Source organism: Gavia stellata, chromosome 2, assembly GCF_030936135.1.
Source record: "Gavia stellata isolate bGavSte3 chromosome 2, bGavSte3.hap2, whole genome shotgun sequence".
Classification (NCBI taxonomy): domain Eukaryota; kingdom Metazoa; phylum Chordata; class Aves; order Gaviiformes; family Gaviidae; genus Gavia; species Gavia stellata.
In genome coordinates, this window is record NC_082595.1 from 30279773 (window position 1) to 30297067 (window position 17295).

The following is a 17295-nucleotide window of genomic DNA, read 5'->3' on the forward strand; positions in this document are numbered from 1 at the left end:
TGACCTGGCTTATAAATAAGAGGTGAATTCCCCAGCTAAAACTTTGAATGTCAGAGCACTTAGGTGGGCTCTTTAATCCATGCTTGGGCACTCAGCTTTTGATCTCAAATTCACACCTCTCATTTGCATTCCTATTGCTGCAGGAGCACAGAAACCTCATCTTCAGGAAAGACTTCAGAATATGCCAAATAATCATGCTCAGTAGTATCTCAGCAAATGACCGCAATTCTGATTTTTACACCTACTTCAACCAAACCAAACAACCAAAAAAACCCCAAAACCAAACAAACCACAAAAAATCCAAACCCCAAACTTGAGAAGTTCTCAGAATGAATTATAAAAACCTTTTTAAGAAAGTAAAGAAACCCTAAGAACAGGAAACAATTCTGATAATAAGATCTTCCTATGTTTTAAAACGATCCTTCAACAGCACTGTCTTTAATAACTGGAACTTTTTATACCTTAGCCCTCCCCCAGTTTCCTAGCATGCAATCAAAGCCACTTTTTATTATTGTTAGATGAAACACTGGAGCAGTCAGGGAAGGAGGGGAGGAAGAAAGCATGAAAAATAAAAATCAGAGCAAGTGATTAGGAAGGAGAAGTTGTTTTCATTTTTAAGAGATCTTTCTTTATTAACGCGAGCTAAACCTAAGGCATGTCTTCCATGCAGCTGCCCAGAAAACCTGGGTGTGGTTATGCATGAAGGGGCTGTCAGCCTTTGCTGTTATAATCGCACTGAAATTATTCTGTGTTTTAGATGAAATTGATTTAAAACTACTTGGGCATCCTCACACTTCCAATTAGTACCATCAGTTTTGCCTCTGGTGTCCTTCAAATATTCATGGATGCCTGCTTATTCTGCCATCTCCTCATTCTCCCTCCTGCCTCACTGTCACAGCCTACTACTGCTCCTGTTTTGAATGCTAAGCCTTCAGTTTATAGTGCCAACAGCCTAAGACATTCACGTGGAAATGTTGAGGATTTTTTTTCCAGACTCCCATGAATAATCATAGGGCTGCAGCATGATAAAGTTTCTCTCTGTTAGACTTGCCTGTTAGATGTCATGAAAAGATGGATTAAAATTCATTGGACGCGGACAAAGAAAAACTTCGGATCTAGCCTAGAAAGGCATCTCTTGCATCCCCCAGATGGGAACTACTTTTCTTTGGTTTGTTCTGTTTTAAAGTAGAGATCCCCTCCTTCACAGAAGGAATCCTGGAAATCTTGAATTTGTGTTTTGGGGCAAAACCCAGCAACAGCAACGCAGATAGAACAGCTACAATTGTATTTTCAGCTTCTGGAAATAAGCAGAGCAATATTTTTTTTTTTTTTCCCTCCTCAATTTGCCCAATTCTTACTGTCTGCTGTATGTTCCCCAGGCTTCCTGAATCCCCCTCAGTCTTTTTTCTACCTTTCTAAGGGAATTGGGAGAGTGAAGTGGGAGAAGAAAGTCTTTCCAGGTTGAAAAATGAGGCAGTATTTTTGGATGGGGGGAGTATAGGAAGTGACTTCATCCTTTTGCAAAGGGAAGCGATAGTTACAATGGCATGAACAGTTCTATGGCAAACCAGTGGATTATCTCAGTGCCCATGTAAATGCTGGATTAAAAGAGAGTGAGACAGATATTGCAGGAAATAAGCAGGATGTTGACTTTAAAATTGCTGAAGACTTAGCTGAAGACGTTCAAACACAATCACTTGCTCTCTAGGGCAAGTGCCGAAGGACCTGCACTCGGTTTGCATAGAATAATGCAATTCAGGAAGAAATCCAATTACTGAGCTAATTAGCACCTTGGATGAGTGGTAACAACCAAATTCAAAGCAAGAGGCCACTGGAGGAAAGCCCAAATCACCCACTAGTCCCCAAAGTTCACTTTGAGAGGTGCTAGTTGACAGCGAAAAGCCCAGGAGTAAAGGCATCGCTGGTTTGATTGTTAGGCGCAGTGTATTGTAGTTTAATGCTATGCAAATTCCCATTGCCTTCAAGAAGGTACAAACCCAGCTTTGGTTACTAATAATTGTGGAAGATTTTTAAAATCCAAAATGGATTACCTGACTCAATGTGTTCCTAAACTGAATTTCAGGACAGAAGTTTGCTTTACAAACTGTCTATATTATACTCGGTCTTAAAAAAAATGAAAATTATGCTTCAAAATGTATGTATAAAGACTTGAGTTTTTCTGCTGGTGTCTGAAAAGGTAAATCCTTTTTTGCCTCGTGTCCTGAGGCCTATTTTAACTGCTTAAGCAATCAGTACTGTGCTTGGAATGGAGGATAAAGCCGCAACGGAGCCTGGTTTGGTTTCGTTTGTGAGAGCTGGTCTGTTTCCTTCCCTTCTTCCCAGTCAGGCTGCATTATCTGTCTCAGAGTGTCCTGAAGCACTCGTGATTTTCCCTGATTGTTTCATGCATCTTTCTCTCAAAAAAATAAAAAAAAGCAGAAAGAAACGGAGCCAGAGCTGCATGCTGGGCAAAAGGATTCCTACTTATTATAGATTAGAATTTTCTGAAGTATTGCTTGATTTGTATGGGTCTCAATATGCCTCGAGATACCTCAAATGCTTTATAGGTTGGTAAAAAATTGGGTTAAAGAATAGTATTGACTTGCACCTCATACTGCCACACTGATTTCAGAGGGACTGAAAGTTAATAAGGAGTCTCATAATCTTAAAACATATGCATTTGGAAATCAGCAGCGGTTCTCTGCTGAGAATAGAAAATTGATTGAATGCCATAACCTAATCTTTATGCTTACTCTTGCATATGTTGCAATTGCAGGTGGATGTATATCAGGGTAGAAGAATTCTGACAACCTTTTTGAAGTAAAATCATTTTTTATATTCTGAACTGCTTAGAAGGCCCTCCCCCCCATTGCCATTTTCTATTGCATAAGAAATGAAAATTGCAGTTACAATAAGCTGAGCCAACCAGAGGCAGGAAGATAAATAATACATCAAACAAAACGTTAGTCTATGCAGATAATGTACTGATATTAATTACAAATAATTCTAATTAAGACTCATATTCTCTCCAGCTGTATTTCTTGCAAAGTAAAGAACATGCATTTCAAAAATCAGTTGCTGGTAGGGAGTAGAAGTAAAGCAATTATGTTCCTCTTCTGTCTACTACATGGAAGCCTGTGTGCAATTTTTCTGTTGGTTGGTTTTCCACAGCTTTTTGGGGGAGGCTGTAGAGGGTGAATGAAAAGGCTTTCTAACATTACGGGCATCAGTGACATCCTTCTCCCAGTTGGCTTCAGCTCAGAAACTTCCAACCTTTTAAATAACTTGTATATTGACAGACAAAATCCTGGGAGCCAGTACTGCCATGAGGACATGCAGACTCCCAGAGAGTCTCAGCTGTACTTCAAAGACAACATTACCCTGGGTTTACACCACCTTTTTCAGTGTTAATTTAAGCTGTTTGAAAGCCTCCCATATAACTTAAACCCTCTTTGCCGCAGTCTTCCTCAGGGCATGTCTAAGCTCTCATACTGAATAGCTAAATTCGGGGTTTCTAAGTTGACTGGCCCAACCATCAGCCCGTTTAAAATCTCCACTATGCTCTGTGCTCCACCCTGATGAGCCAGACCACAGCCAGTCCCACCTGGCCATGCCACCTTCATCACAGTTTGACAAAGGACACGATAAGGACCACGCTTGCGTGTCTCCCTCGGTTCCTGTGCCAGAAGTGGTGCATTGGCACTTTTCTGCTGCGTTTGCAGGCTGTTGAACAGATGAGATTCTCACCACTGTCACATGTAACCTCATGCTGACTGTTGTTTGGGGCGAGTGGCTTTGTCTTTATCCATTTTCTGCTTTAACCCCATCTTCCAAGGATAATACTTACATATCTGACTGATAGACCTTCTGCTAAGGCTAGTGATTGGGGGCAAAACTTTTGAGGCAATATGAAGTGTCCTGAAATCCTAAAGCACCACTGCCAGAGCGGTATTTCAGGGAAATTTCTATTTACTACAGCATTTCTGTTAGCCAGGCTCTCACTTGTACCCTGAAGGCCTGGGAGATGCTTTGGACTTCTGGTGTTGAATATCCCAGTCATCACAACAACCACTCCCTTCTGTTGGACACATGCTTGCCCACAGTGATTTACTTATTCCTTATTTTCAGACTTTGTTAGTGTCTTTTGTTACAGGTAGGAATAAAAGCTCAATCCACTCTACCTTTTAGTTGCTTTCTGTTTTGTGACCATTTTTCCTGTGCTATTTATAGTCCACTGCTACAATGAAAATACTGAGTAGGGAATGTGTCATTTATAAGGGAGACAGGGTTACTGTCTGTATGGACTAAGACCCTGTAATTTACTCTTTTTCAAGCAATAAGAATGACCAGCGATTCTCTTGGTGCTGCCTAGCTAAATATGAAATTAAGTAAAGTGGTCGTTTTGTTGTTGTTTTTCCGTAGAAATACGTCCTCACATAGAAAACCCCTTGAGTCTAGCTGTTTCCCTTAAGGCTTAGAAGGGAAGAAAGACTGATTTAATACTCTTTCTAGTCACTGTTTTGGTGGCACCTTGTTGATGTGCCTCTGGAGCCAGTTCAATTATTTAAGTACATAGTGGTGTGTATTATCACAGATGCCAAATTCTGAATGGACTCTACCCCACAAGAAGGAAAATGGGGAAAAAAGAGTTGGAGGAAAAGGAGGAGGCGACACAGACAATTCTGTTTTGTGTGCTGATAAGCTACAATATCAATAGCAATACTGAACTGAAATAACTATATATGCCTGCTTGGAGTAAACTGATGAACAGATTAGAGTGTGAACTGCATAATGATATAACCACAAAATAAGAAGATATGTTAAAAAGAAAATAAAAATGTGTTTTGGGGAGAATCTTATTTTTTAAAAAAAAAAATTGGCTGTACAACATGTCTTTATTTCCAGCACCAAAAGATCGGACCATTCCAACACCAGACTGGCAATTCAGATCGAAAAGGATGCAGGTATGGCCTCGGAGTTTGGGTGTTTTGCTTGATTTGCAAAATGTAATGTATGTACACCATCGAGGCTTTGCTTGGGAAGCTGAAGAGATGCAAAGGGTTTAAATGTTGTGTGAACAAACCAGAGCATTTTAAATGTAGAAGAGCACTGGTTTAAGTCATGTGACTTGATAAGTAAATTCGATTTTCAGTTATGTGTAGCTGATCACATAGCTGCTGGGCTGCGAATTGCTTGGTTAATCATAACGTTACTGTTTGTGCGGAGTATGCAGCAGACATCCCAGCTAGACTCGAAGGTCAGCTGTGGGCAGGGAAAGGTTTTGGAAAAAAGCAGCAGGTTAACACTCCCCCTATTGCTGAGCAGTTTGGGCTGACAAGTATCTCCTCTTCCTTGGAGAGAAACCTTTTTGAAGAGGGGGGAAAGGGAAATTGGAAAATACGCAGGACGGAGTAAAAGAAAGTAGTAGGAAAGATGGTGGGCTTCTCCTCTGGGTATCGGTGCATTAAATGAGCTCCGATCCATGGCAACGTAAAGCACCTTCCTGGGCTGCACCGAGTGGTTCCTGTGAGACTGGGAAGTGAGAGCATTTTTTGGCAAGTCAGTGGATGCGGAGAGTGTGTGGTACCTCAGCTGATGCTCTTCAGCACCTGCTGAGAGAGAGCCCTTTCCAGGGGGAACCGATACCAGTGTTTCATGCCAAATCCCAGTCCTAGTGAGAGAGGCCAGGGTTTCATATATGGGTTTCTTCTGCTTTAGTGTTCTGTGGCTGATTTTATTTTGCCACTGAGTTGTCAGGGGCTTGTATTGTGGAGGTATAAGTTTACATTGTAGTTATTGCTATTATATTTTTATCTACCCCCACCCCCACATCCATTACATCAGTAGCACGAACAAATACACATCTTCAGGCAGAAATGGGTGTAATCCAGGGTGTCCAAGAAGGCAAGAGAGATATTAGCTGTTTGAGGCATATATAGTGCTCCTTCATTATTTATCTTTTCAAGGCAGGGAGTTGAGATGTTTCCCAAGGCCTTTCTGTCACCTGATAGCATATAACCTTTAGCATTATTATATATGCTAATAAGTTAATTATGTTTTAAGCCTCATAGCTCAAGCAAAACATTCCTTTTGTGTGTATGCTTAAGAGATTCATTTTATGACTCATTTAGATTTTGACCAAATATATTGCAGAAGGTATATAGCTGAGTATGTCTGTATGTGCATACACACCTGCATATACATACATACCAGGTCTGGATGCATAATGGCCATGGTGATGAAAAGCAGCGTAGTAACATGCCCACTCCTCTTCTTGTATTGAGGAGCAATTTGTACAGGAAGCTATAGCCTGTCATCCTCTGGTTTTTTTCTCCATGTTAGATCTGCTCCTAAATATGCACATATATAAATATACATGTGTACCTGTACATATGTATCCATATACACTCTCATGTATACAAATATACCTACAAGACGTTGGTTCGTACATGTATATCTATTAATGCACCAGCATTTTAAAAGTATTGAAGGTGAGACACATGCATTGTAGGAAAGAAAAGCAGTTCTCATGTCAAGCATATATTATGTAAAAGAGTACAAGCACAAGACAACACCACGTTGGGTTATGTGGCACTGTGTTGGCATTTGTGAAAGGTTCATTCCCTTTCACAGATCACCATCATAAAGTGCTGCTTTTAATCCAGTTAAATGCCATAGATCTTTATGGGATTACACTTTTAGACTGTGATGGGGTGTTTTTCACCTGGGCAATTGGTACAAGCAATGTGTAATTGGACAGCTACTATTTTTAAAGAAGTGGTAGCAATTCCAGTGGTGAATGAACCTTGTTTCATTCTTTCTCAATATACTAAGTGAACTCTTTTAAAATACATATCCTCAACTTAAGTACCAACAGATACTTCATAGACAAAGCCTTGAAAAATTCCTGGAGAACTAAAAGAAAAGAATCCCAACAAAATTACTGGAAACTGTGTGACTGAATTCTTTAAAAACCTCTGAAAGAATATTCAGATTTAAATTTGTGTACTGAAATAATAATGTTTTCTGGTTTCTTAAAATTACGAACAATATGTAGACGTTAACTTAGCATTGCATAGACTTGCAGTGGAGCCAAAAAATTCTTGCTGTTGTAAAACATGGAGGCAATTTGATTCAATCTGAAATCTGTGTTACCACTAATTTTATGTTCTATTTACAATATTGTTCGTATTGAACAAAAGTTTCAGGCCTGATTCTCTGAAGGGCTAAAAACCACCTAGGAAATGTATATTGCATAAAGTATCAGGAAGTATCATCCAGCTAGAGGAAGAAGCTTTATGTAGGAATAAAAAAAACCATGGGATTTTATGCAAAATGGCTTAGTGTATTATAAATTTTATTCTTTACAAATGTGTGCTGCTCTGGTTGTAGGAAATGATGACAATAATCTCAACTCCATTTTTTATGAGCATTTGACAAGATCTCTGCAGGAGTCTCTTTGTGGAGATTTGATTCTGGGCCGCTGGGGAAACTACAACACAGGAGACTGTTTTATTCTGGCATCGGATTATTTAAATGCCTTTGTGCACTTGATCGAAATTGGAAATGGCCTTGTCACCTTTCAGCTCAGAGGGCTGGAATTTCGAGGTAAGGATTCCTGATGATTTAAATAACAACAAAAACAGGAACAAACCCTGTCTGGCTTTTTAATCTATCACAACTTTATAGTAGGACATAAAGTTTAAGGACCTTTCTCTCTCTTTTTTACAGATATTTGTCTGTCTGTCTAAAAGCTCTGTACTTCTTTGTATCATTATTTGAATGACAATGTTTTGAAACCTAGATGTTATGAAATTTGGAGTCATGTTCTGCAGTATCATAAGACTTTCAGAAAGAAGGCATGTTGAGTTATTTGCTTGGTTCACAGATCTTTTAGGTTATGCTTAGTTATGTTTTCAGATTATTTCTTTCCCTCCATAACCACAAAAACTGAAGTTCTTAAAATTGTTCAACCCCCCCAAACTTGTCTTTGAAGGAAACCCAAATATCATAAGACTCCTCCAATGGAAAATATCCTGTGTTGGATCATGCAAGATGCCAGTGCTGAGGTGGTCTCTTGTCACAGTAGAACAGGAGAGGAGAAGCAAGCCTATGAGGGCTTCGTATTTCTCTTATTTAGGAAGTGCTGACTTCAGTTGAAGAAGGGACCTCACTTTCTTCGTGTTCAGTACATTCCTCTGTCAGGACACTCCTCTCTAAGGAATGGCAATTGCATGCCTGTCCTTGGTGGTGTCGCTTTGTGAGGCTAGTTGCTCGTAGTGTCACACTCCAATCCTTTTGTCTGTTGTTGTCCCTAAAGTAGGAAGAAAAATGGAAGTAAAACCACAAAACTTTTAAACAGCTTTTAAATTTTGCTCATGCTACACATGTTGGCTGCCTGGGTTTGTTGCTTGGGTTTGTAACCTTTCAAAGACACCACTTTGCAATTGCGGGTGATGAGAGTTTTGAAATCCCGGAATAAACAGCTTCCCAGGCTCAAGGGCTCAGCATTTAATGGGCAACGTGGAGAGCAGTGTATTATCAAGGCGACTTTTCAACAAGGTTGAGTATGAGAAAATAGGAGGCAGACTGGCTCTTTGAATGCACTTAGGTGTGGGAGGATTAGACTAGGAAATAACATGTGTGGGCTCAAGTCTTGACTCTCTGACAGACTCCCTGTAGGATGTTGAACAGGTTGTGGTAAATGCTTGATGTTCACTTTCCTTTCTGTATGGTGGGGACAAAGATAACACTCCTGTATCTTAAAAATAGTTACGTAGAAAACTGTAAATACCTGAAACAGCTCGGTATTGTAGTACCTGAAGAGATACCTATTCAGTACAAAGGCGAATTGTAAGAAAAAGTAATTGGAAAGGAAGAGAAAGAATTTGTTTATCAGTCTTATAATTTCTTGTTGTTCATGATGATGATGATGTATGCGTGGCTCTGTGGCTTTCTTCAACTTCAAAGACATCTGTGCAAGTATTATCTCTTACTCCAAGGTAAGCAGTGCTGCTGTGTCAGAGATAGGTACTGAGGTTAAGTACCCTGTAGGGTCCACAGGTGGAGAGCTTTTTTTGGGTAGATTTGGAATTTGCTATTACTTCTTTCAAATCTCGGCCAGACAGATGCAGATTTATGTTGTTCTGCAAGAACAGTTAAATACTGTGGCAGTTCAAATCTCTTAGTTACAGTACCACTGGTTTCACAGGCTGGTAAATCTCTGAGATAATTGCCTTTTTTTTTTTTTTTTGAAGACAGTTTTAGTCAGCCTGTCATTTTTGGTTCCTCTTAGGTTGCTCACAGTTACAATTCTTTATGGAAACTCTGTGAAGTTAAAAAGTAGTTCATTCATTTCTGCAGATCTGAAAAGAAAAGTGACTTCCAGGAGGGATTTCTGTATATTAAAGAGACCTATCTTGGACAATGTTGACATTTTGTTCAAATTTGTTGGGATTTTGAGTATGCAGGACCATGTATGTTTTCATTAACTTGCATTCTAATTTCAGAAATTACCTTTGCTGATCATCCTTTTGTGTTAAAATAGTTCACTGTAGGATTTGAAACAAACAGAAGAAAGAAATCTCACTTTCATGCTTAAATTACATGAGTTTTGTGAGTGGTTTTTTTTTCCTTTATGCAGTTGCCACCTACTGCTGGGTCCCTCTCCATCATCACCATCCCCAAGCAGTTCAAGAAAAGTAGATTTTGGAAACAGAGATGAAAAAATATGAGAGGATCCTCAAACCACGTGCTAGCTGGATAAAAAGATCAGGGCCCTAGCAGACAGGCTTAATGAAGTGGAGGTTGAATGGTGAACAACTGGATAGTTTTGTTGCAAAGTGGTTTGGGAAGACTTTGACTTTGAGCCAGGATGGTTCATTACCAGGCGAGTTCCATTTTGCATTTGAATCTGAGAGCAAAGCTCAAAAATTGCAGCGTGCCACCTGTCAAGGCATCTCTTTATTCCCTAAAACCACAGTTCAAGTAACTAAATGGGTCTGAAAATTGACCTTTCCATGCAGATTGCCTAACACTGTTCAGTGTTAGTACTGTAGCTGGTTTGCTTTGTGAATAGATCCAACATGTCTGCTGGCTGCAACAGGTCTTTAAATTCAGCTGGGGCTGAGCCCTGCAGCCTCTCATGTGTTTAATGGGTTGCCATTTAGAGCCAGCACGAATATCCCCTTTCCCAGTCTCTCTCACGGTCTCAGGAGGAGGCTGGCAGCCTCCAAAGCAGCACCCTTACCTGAGTGTTCAAAAGACCTGGACCAACAGAGCGGCAGCAAACTGTGAACTGGGAAAGCACAGACAAGTTACTGGAGGAGGAGGAGAGGAGTGGGAAAATGGGAATGGGAATCTCAGCTAGAGTGTATCACCTTCAGTACAAATCCAGTCCCCTATTCCTCCTCACCTTCAGAGTATCACTGGGGGAAGAAACTCCCCAATACTAGAAGGAGAGGAAAAGGATGGAAATGGGAGGGTAATGGACTCCCCTTCTTCTCCTCTCTGAACCCACTGGATGATGCTATTCCAAGAATAAGAGAAAATGTGTAGTTAGCTTGTGTCCTCACAGACATGGTATGTAAGGAAGGTTCCTCCAGCTTTCAGAATATTTTCTCTGGGTAGAGGAGATGTTATGGGAAGAGAAACGAGGAGTGTTTGGGTATTGTTATTACGTTGTTTGTCCTGGAACAGAGAAGCCATGTACGATTGAATGAAAGAACATACCTGAGGAAAGAACAGCTCAAACATGTAGCATTTGACATGCCATGTGAGAGCTGAACGCCACTGGACCATACAGAACGGGTGCCAGAGATACCACATGAATTGCAAGCCTGCTTAAGGATGGAGTAGGAGGAACAGAGGAGCCCAGAGGGCAACCAGGCACAAGCCAGATAAGATGGACCCGACTGACACAGACTATAACAAAAGCTTCATAGACTCCAAAGTGTGGGCAGATAGTCTTCTGTGTGCCCAGTGGAGACTTGCTGAGGTGGTGTGCTGACACCAGAGGGTTGCTTGTGTCTCCAGGTAACCCATGAGGGCTGGCGTGCTTTAGATAGACTGTGCCGCAGTACCATGCCCTTCCCGTAACAGGTTTCGTCCTTGTGTCAACAAGGAGCCCTGCTCTGGTGGGGCCCTAAGGGTTACGGAAGGGTGCCCAGACACTGGGACACTGAGTCTGAGTAAAAGGAGCCAGAAGGGCTGACCTGAAGGCAGAACCTGCATAAGGGGACAGGCCAAGGGCTGTCCCAAGGAAGCTCTGTGAAAGCTGAGACTAAGCGGAAATTCTTCCTTGGAAGGTTTTCTTTGCTCCTTCCTTTGAGTGGGATCGCTGCCTGCGGGGGCAGGAAGTTAGACTGGGCTGCCCCCAAGCAGCACCAAGAGCCATCTCCTGCACCAACTAGGCACGTTCTTCCCCATTTCGAATATTCCAACTGGGGGGTGTGGGGTACAGCTGAATACAGTAGGATTTTTTTCTGCGTAAGTGGGAAGAGTGTATGCAACTGCCCTGGAAGAACCTGGTAGTCTACGAAGTCAAGAGGCAGTTGTTAAGCACTAGGCTCGTTTCTTCTGCTTTGGGTGTCTTGCATTCCTGTTTTTAGTTGTCTGGTCATGTGCTGTTTTTTGCATAGGACCCTGATTCCTTTCATTGTGCCCAATGGTTTCCCACAAGGAGGAGAAAAAGGGCTAGAGGAGGAACTTGAAATCTGTAATTTCTGAGCTTTGGCTGCTTTACTTCAATTTCAAACAAGTCATTTTAATTGATGGCCTTAAAAATCTGCTGTTCCTTAAATAGGAAGTCTCTGTTTGCTTTGGAAATGAGTGAATTACAACAGTGTTGTCTGTGTCTGTGATTGTTTTCTGTTTATGAGTAAAACAACAGCAATATTTGCATTGTGGAGCTCTGGATTTTCCTCTGGGTGTTTCTCATTGTGGTAGCTGAAAAGCTGTGCTGGCAATACTGTCACAGCACTGCCCAAAGAAGAGGTCATGGAGTCTTCTGAATTTAAGTGTACTGGGGGCAGGAGGTACTGCCTCCCCAGTTTGCAGTCCAGTCTAATTGAGAGTTGGCATTATAAATGCCAGATGCCTTTCTAACTGTATGCAATAGAAGCATTTGGCTCACATTTTAAATGAAAAAAACAACCACCAACCAAACCCCTGCAGGCAGGGTAAGAAGATAGAGACTGAGCAGACTGAAAGAAGAGACAGCAAAGCTGGGATTCCTCTCATCCAGCTTTAGTCCTGTTCAAATTAAGCACCTTGTATGAATTAGGTCTTCAGACTCCCTTTCTATGGACAGAGAGGGGATGTGCCTCCATCATGTCGTTCAACCTGTGAGTAAAGCAAGGAGGATCCTCAATACCTCCAGGCATTGAGAGAAGACACCCACCTCCTCCTTTACCAAAAACGAAGAGAGGGTAGTAATGAGCTTAGGCTAGGTGAAAACTTTCAGGTAGCTGCACGTTGGTGGGGGGAATCAAGCCCTTCGGTAACTTAACTCTACTGTCTGTGTTAGACCACAGCGTTACGCTAAAAGCAGCCTGCCAGAAGAAATACATAATGTATCATTTAATTTGAAAGGAAGAGACAGGGGAAAACCCACAATCAGGGAACAAGCAGAAAGAATGTCAAAATATCTAGCTCCCGCGTGTTCCCTGTAGAACATGGAAGACTTAAAATATTTTCCTGTTTAGTCTGTGCCTCTACAAAAAGTCTTTCAGAGAATATCCACTTAGATGTTACACATGCAGAAATTACTTACGGCTGGTGATGCTGAAATCTTGAGGAGCTGTTTTCTAACTCATGCCCGGTATTCTTCAATCATGTAATTAACTTCTAAATCTCTGCTGTGATTTTTTGTTACTGCATGTTGCACGTGCAATATTCATGCTTCACTTGGAACTTCATTAGATGAATCAAGGGAAGAAGCACGGAGCAGACACATGTAATTGTACATAGTGGAAGGCAGCTGTGACAGCAGGATGGGATCGCCCGTGAGGCTTTCTCTGTGTTAGCTAGCTTGTTTCCCACGCAAAATGGTGTATGAATGCAGCCAGTTTAGGGTATAAGCTTTAGGCGCAGTAATGATGTCTAAGAAATAAGGACAATTACTCATTTCTGCAGTGTATGTGTACACTGTGTAGTTTTATTACAGTAGCAAGTACATTACCAGTGTAAGGAATATTTATTGGTGTTTGATTTTTGTGTCTGAAGGCTCTGTAGCACTAGCAAGAATCATTCTTTATTTAAAGAGTGGTTGCAACTTTCACTTTTTGCTTTTACAAATCAGTTCTTGCTGTTGGGAAATACAAGTGACCTCCTTCATGTCTTTCCTGAGACCACACTTGAGGTGCGTTCAGTGTATGCACCAGACCATCAAAAGGTATTGATAAATTACAAGGAGTTCAGAGAAAAGCAGCCATTTTTAACACATCTTTTTGGAGAGAAGGTTAAAAACCAAAAGTACATTGTTTGTGGGAAAGAACAAAGGCTGAGAGACACTGCTCGGAAATATTAGAGGCATGAACAGAAAGGATGCAAAGGGGTTTCTTTAATCTTGGTGATTTAATTGGGAAGAATAGCATGAAACAGGGAAGAGGATACTTCATGTTGAATGCAGAAAATCTGTGATGTACAAGCCTTTCTAGGTGTACAGTGATGCTCCAATAGTGGAAGCCATCTCTGAATTTCAAATAGGCTTACAATAGTTTCTGTAACACAGACTAGAATAAATATTTGATGGTTTTTTTCCCTTTCCTCCCTTCCACAATTTTATATGTATATATGAGTGCACTGGAGGAGACTTCTGGAAGGAAGGAAAATGTTGTTAGATGCACCGCAACCTTTTTATTGAGAAAATGTCTTTGCCAGAAACAAAATGTTGCGTGTTGCATTGCACCCCAAAAAAGGTGACATGAGAGGTTTTCGTGGTATTTGGTAGCTGCAAGTTTAACAACCAACATCCTTAGAGAATGCTTTCTTCCACCTGGGCTTCCATAATGTGTCTCTGTGGACCAAGAAAAGGAAAGGTTTCTGAGGAGAGGGGGTGCCTGTTGTTAGAGCAACTGATCTGGTTTGAAAACCAGACTATTTTTCAGGCATACAAGCACCTGAAGCAGCTGAAAACCAAACCACAGTTTTATAACTAACAGCTTTGATGTTTGAGGAATTGATGCTGTGTTTTAAGTCCTGAGATTTTTCTTTGAAACAACCTGAGACTATCAGAATCTATAAATTACTGTTCTTAATCCCAATTCCACAAGGAAAAGAGCAGAAAGGAGCCAAAACAGTTGCTGGTTTCCAGAATGTGTCCAGTTCTGGGGTTCATGAGTTTCCATTTGGGAGCTCAGTTCACTCCTTTTTGAAGTACTTGTTTTTCTGTGTTTCTAGAGCTATATCTGATGCTTGTTTCAGGAGAGGATGGCCTTTTGATGGCTGTAATTATGCTCTTTGTGCTACTTCTGGGTGATAACTTGCTGCTTACTAAGCTGCTATCCTGAGCAGAAAAGAAATGTGTCAGGTGAGAAGGAGCCTTATCCATCAGAATTTGGGAATACTCATATTTGCAGCAGAGCTTGGTAGAGCAGAGTCAGATATTTCCACTGTAATGCATTTATTTGTAAAATATTCACATGCATGATTTTGCCAAACAAATGGTGAGCAACCAGGCATTTTTGTGGAGTCATCAGTGAAGAGACCTCTGCATGGCCTACAAAAGGAGTTACCCTGGGCTTCAGTCCATCTTCATGGCTCCCATCTCCATATCCAGCTCCATCTCTCAGACTTAACACCTAGTTAAATCCCCTAGTCCAAAACCGGTTGTTGGGGTCAGAGAGTTTGAAGCTTGAAGTGCCCAGTGCAGGAGAGTGATTTGTGATCTTCTTAACGTCTGTGGGGTGGGGTTAGTGCATGAGCCCCTTCTATGTACATTTGCACCCTAGTTGCTTATTATACGCCAGCAATCCTTAGTGCTCGAGCTATCGCTACCTTCAGCCGCAGTAATTAGTCCCAGTTCTGGATGTGTTGTTAAACTGAAGTGGTTTATGGAAATTAAAACTGCTTTTTGAAGTATGTGGTTGTGTTAGAGGATTTTCTTTCTGGCCCTTCAGAACTGAAAAATACTTTTCTTTTCACTTCAAAATTAAATTCAAAAGCACACTTTGATTTTAGCCTTAAATTCGAGAAGGGTGGATGGTCATTAATTCAGGTGTATTTTATGTATCCTCTTGAAGTGAGATTACAGTCTTCAGTTTCAATTTTCTTACTTCCATTTAGGTCAGATCACTCCGGCAGAGCACAAGTCAGTCCTTAAATCCTGATGCGTCAGGAGAATAGAAAGAGCTCCAAGTTCTCACCCTGGTTTTCTCCTGAGCTCACATAGATTGACCTTGCTTTGTTCAGCTGGCACACGGTTTTGCATTGATGGATTTTTGGCAACCATCCAGTGTTAGGTATCTTACAAACGAATTGGTCTCATCTGCACTAGCAAGGGTCACAGTGAATGACTAAGCTTGAGTGAAGAGGGAGAGCTTGTTTTCATTCTACTGCAGAAAGAAATGTCAAAAAAAAAAAGCTTTACCTCAGATTTTAAAATTACTAATTACCAGTGAAAACATTTTCCTGTATTTTAATATTTAACAGTACTACACTTAATTATATTGCAGAACTGAAGTGCACGCTCTGCTCCCTGCTTTTTGGTTTTATGAATAATTCTCCGAGTTGCTTGAACTTGATAATTTTTTGAGAAGCAATATAATAATTGTCATTTTAATCATCAGCATATAACATACACGAAAGTTTAGGGCCGCCCTTCTATAAAAGGTACACACAAATGCTTAACTTCAGTTACTGTGACTTGTCCCTTTTGGCTTTATGCGTTAAGCTCAGCACATGGTCTTAAGTCTTTGCAGTACCAGTGTCTAGAGTAATGAACCAAAAAGGATTGATGTCGGCACTGGTGAAATGAAATGTCTCACTAACATGCAAATCTGTGGTATTGAAGTCCAGCCAGTGCATTATGGATTAAAGTAAGGCTCAATTAAAGATGAGAGAAAATTACTGGCAGTCTTTCTAGAAATGATTGCAAGAACTGGGGGGGAACCAACATGTACTTGAGCATCAAGCCTGCATTTTGTCTGTGCAGACTTGAGTCCTTTTACTAGATGTTGTTTGGAAATACTAATCAGCAGCATGATGATAGGGATTTGGTGTTTTGTCAGAGCACTGGCCATGGCTCAGATTACACCTTTAACTTCACAGGGATACCCCAGAGGCTCTGCAAGCAGTCAAGACACAAAATCCCCAAGCTGATAGTACCTGAGTCCATCAAACAGCTTTTGTTAAGCAAGTGCATGTTTGCCAGATCTTGACAGAGCACAGCCCTGATTTCATTCTTTGGAATAAATCTGCAAAATGACCACATGAGCTCCTTTGGTTGGTTCCCAGAGCTTTTGTAAGAACATGATACCAGTTAGAATGTCTCTTGCTCCTCAAGTTCAACGTTGATTGCGTCCACTGCAGTATAATTTTAACTTCAGTTGATTAAAATTACACAGCAAAGATGACTTGGAGACATTTTTACCTGTCAAATTAGCTGAGAATGCAAGTAATTGTTCTGGCATCTTCTTCTTCTGTTTGATATGCATGTGATGACAGCTTCCCTCAAACATTGAGGGTCTCTTGAATTCACCTATTATTTGCCTTGCCAGCCTCTTTAGTTCCTGTACTTTACAAAAAATGTGGCTTAAGAAAACTAGTAATTACAGAGTCTCCAGTAATAATATTTTGTATTTATTAATAGAGGTAATACAGAAAGCACATAGAAACAGCCAGCATTCCATACGAATGAAATGTGATATTTCCATACCAAAGGAAAAAAAAAATTATTTAAGAATAGAGTTACCCTAGACTGAGCAAAGCCATCTTTAACTCCCTTAATTGTAAGGGGATTAGTGGCAGTTGTTTATTTAGGCTTGTGTTTTTCATTGCTAATAAACATGTGGCAATACTTAATTTAGCACCTGGGATGAAGATGTACCTTTTCTTAAATTCAGTTTAATACTGACAGACCTTTAAACTTTCAAAAATAAACATAACAACAATAGTAACAGCACCAGCATGGAGTAGTTATTTTACTCTTTTCGAGCCATGTACAAAGGAATATGCCTTTCCCTACTTCAGTTTGAGTATGATATCTTTTGACTTGACTTCAGAAAAGCATCCACGGACCCGGAGCAGTTGCTGCTTTTTTGCTTTTGAGCAATAAGTGTTAATTCATGTAGAAAT

At 40.7% G+C, this 17295-nt stretch overlaps 1 protein-coding gene across 1 annotated transcript in view; it reads left to right on the forward strand.

Moving 5' to 3' along the window:
* The window catches only part of PCNX2 (pecanex 2), a 162204-nt gene that overhangs the window by 117155 nt on the left and 27754 nt on the right, over window positions 1-17295 (forward strand). Inside the window, exons 24-25 of the mRNA XM_059835536.1 lie at window positions 4906-4964; window positions 7393-7608. Coding sequence (XP_059691519.1) covers window positions 4906-4964; window positions 7393-7608 — 275 coding nt within the window. The remainder of the gene's footprint in view (window positions 1-4905; window positions 4965-7392; window positions 7609-17295) is intronic.